This window comes from Lolium perenne, chromosome 7 (genome assembly GCF_019359855.2).
Source record: "Lolium perenne isolate Kyuss_39 chromosome 7, Kyuss_2.0, whole genome shotgun sequence".
Taxonomy (NCBI): Eukaryota; Viridiplantae; Streptophyta; class Magnoliopsida; order Poales; family Poaceae; genus Lolium; species Lolium perenne.
This window is the reverse complement of record NC_067250.2, coordinates 206,874,244-206,876,434: the sequence shown is the minus strand read 5'-3', so window position 1 is coordinate 206,876,434 and position 2,191 is coordinate 206,874,244. Positions and strand designations below refer to the sequence as shown.

Sequence of the window (2,191 nt, the reverse complement as noted above, 5' to 3'; positions counted from 1 at the left end):
AGAGACGATGGAGGCCCTTGCTTGTCGGGAGGGCCTTGCTCTGGCGCTTGATCTCAATGTACGACGGCTGCGTTTGGCGAGTGATTGTGCCAATGTGGTGCGTGCTATCAAGGCTGGTTCGGAGCTTGTATCGTATGGACAGATTGTTCATGAGGTTGTGGAGTCTGGAAAGTTATTCCAGTCGGTAGAATTTGTTTTTGAGCGTAGATCTTCGAATAAGGATGCCCACAATCTAGCTAGAGGTAGTGTTTCCTCTGCTGTTGGTCGGCATGTTTGGTTTCTGAATCCACCTGATGGTGTTTGTAATTCTGTGAATTAAGTTAATAAAGGGTGGAGTCTTCTCAAAAAAAAAAAAAAAAAAAAACCAATCGATTTCTCCAGATCCGCTGTCTGTCGACGGCCATGGCGGAAGAGGCCGGCGGCGCGCCCCAGCTCCCCGAGGAGCTCATCATCTGGGAGATCCTGACGCGCCTGCCCGTGAAGCCCGTTCTCCGGTGCCGCGCCGTCTGCCGCTCCTGGCGCCGCTGCCTCACCTCCGACGCCAAGTTCCTCCGCGCCCACCACAGCCGCCAGCCCTCGCTCCCGCTCGTCACCACCCAAGAAGGCCAGGAGAAAAGGATCGACGCCATGGACCACCGCGCCGGCGAGCGTCGCCCCGTCGCGCGAACCACCGCCACCGCCACCGCCGAGGACCTAGACGTGCTCGCCTCCTGCGACGGCCTCCTCGTCCTCATCGCCCATGGCGGCCTCTACATCTGCAACCCAGCGACTCGCCAGCTCGCGCCCCTCCCGCTGCTCTCCCGCGTCAACTGCATCGCCGGGCTGTACCCTCACCGCCCGTCCGGGTCGTACAGAGTGCTCTGCTGCGTGGAGACTGACGGCCGCGCCGTCTACCACGTGCACGCCCTCGGGTCCTGCGAGCTCAGGTGCGTCGGGGAGCCGCCGGAGCCGTGGGCGTCCGGGGACGTGGTGACGATGATGCCCATGATGGAGTTCCTTAACCCGCACGTCCTGGCGGGCGGCAGGATTTACTGGCACCCGCTGAAGCTTCCTGTTAAAGGCAGCGGCAAGGTCAACAACATGCTGGTGTTCGACACCATCGCCGAGTCCTTCCGGCACGTCATGTCGCCTGTCGATGGCGCTTGTATCGAGCTGTTTGAGACAACTAATGCTACTCTCGGATTGTACGACTACAACGGCGCCACGGCTGATCTCTGGGTGCTGCAGGATTACGAGCGATGGGTCTGGTCGCTCAAGCACCGGATCAAATTGCAGATGATGCCCTTCTTTCTGCTACCAGACACCAACAGTGATATGATCGTGCTTTCTGAGAAGGGGGAAAACACAGGACTTCGATGGCAATACCTGCAGAACATTTCTGGTATAGACGGCAGCTCGCCGACACGGTACGAGTGGAACGTTTTCCTCAAGCTTGAGAAGCTTAGGTTCAAACAGAGTCTTGTTCGGCATCCCTTCTTTTCCATGGAAGACAACAATGATGGTGCCGTGGATGAAAAACCTTTGTTCGAGGGGTTGTCAACTGTGAAGGTTGATCTTGATGATGATTATGAACCCCACACTGAGGAATCCATGGTGCCCAAGTCTGCTGCAGGAGCGAGTCACCCGTGATGATTTCGAATTTTCAATAATGTTTAGTACTACTTGTTTTCTATGCATGTTGTAGTAGGGCCCAAATTATTGTTCAGTAAGCAATAAAAGTATAGGTTATGCAAGCGGAAACCATGTCTCATGTTTTAGGTGTTTGTTTTCGCACTTCATATCGGTCATGAACAGATGATGCTGAATAAAGTGAATGTGTTATGCCTTTTTTTAGCTCTTGTCTGTTTTCTTTGTAAATAGTATGTATCTTTGGCGATCAATTGATGCTACATGGAAATTTACATAAGCTGACACCTCTTTGTCTAATCATCATACTTTCAGTGTAAACTAGTTGTATTTCTTTCCGTAGGCATCTCTGTGCCCTTACACACATTTTTTATTTTGTATTTCTTTGCTATGCAAGTGTGGGTAGGCTGTAGAAGTATCAAGTAAGCAACAGAAATATAAGGAACAACCACGTCTCAAGTTTCTGAAGCTTTTTCCCACTCTTCACTTCAGTAATGAAGATAAGCTCAGCATTCCGAATAAGTGGTTCTGTTATTGTCTCTCTCTCTCTCTTTTTTTGGCTTTG

General features: G+C 51.9%; 1 protein-coding gene across 1 annotated transcript; it reads left to right on the top strand.

Annotated features, from left to right (window-relative positions):
* Nucleotides 1–369: 369 nt before the first annotated feature.
* LOC127314391 (uncharacterized) lies at nucleotides 370–1,833 on the top strand. Its single transcript, XM_051344855.1, has one exon. It carries the CDS (start codon nucleotides 403–405, stop codon nucleotides 1,627–1,629), a length of 1,227 nt encoding a protein of 408 aa, XP_051200815.1. The 5' UTR covers nucleotides 370–402; the 3' UTR covers nucleotides 1,630–1,833.
* The last annotated feature ends 358 nt before the right edge of the window (nucleotides 1,834–2,191 follow it).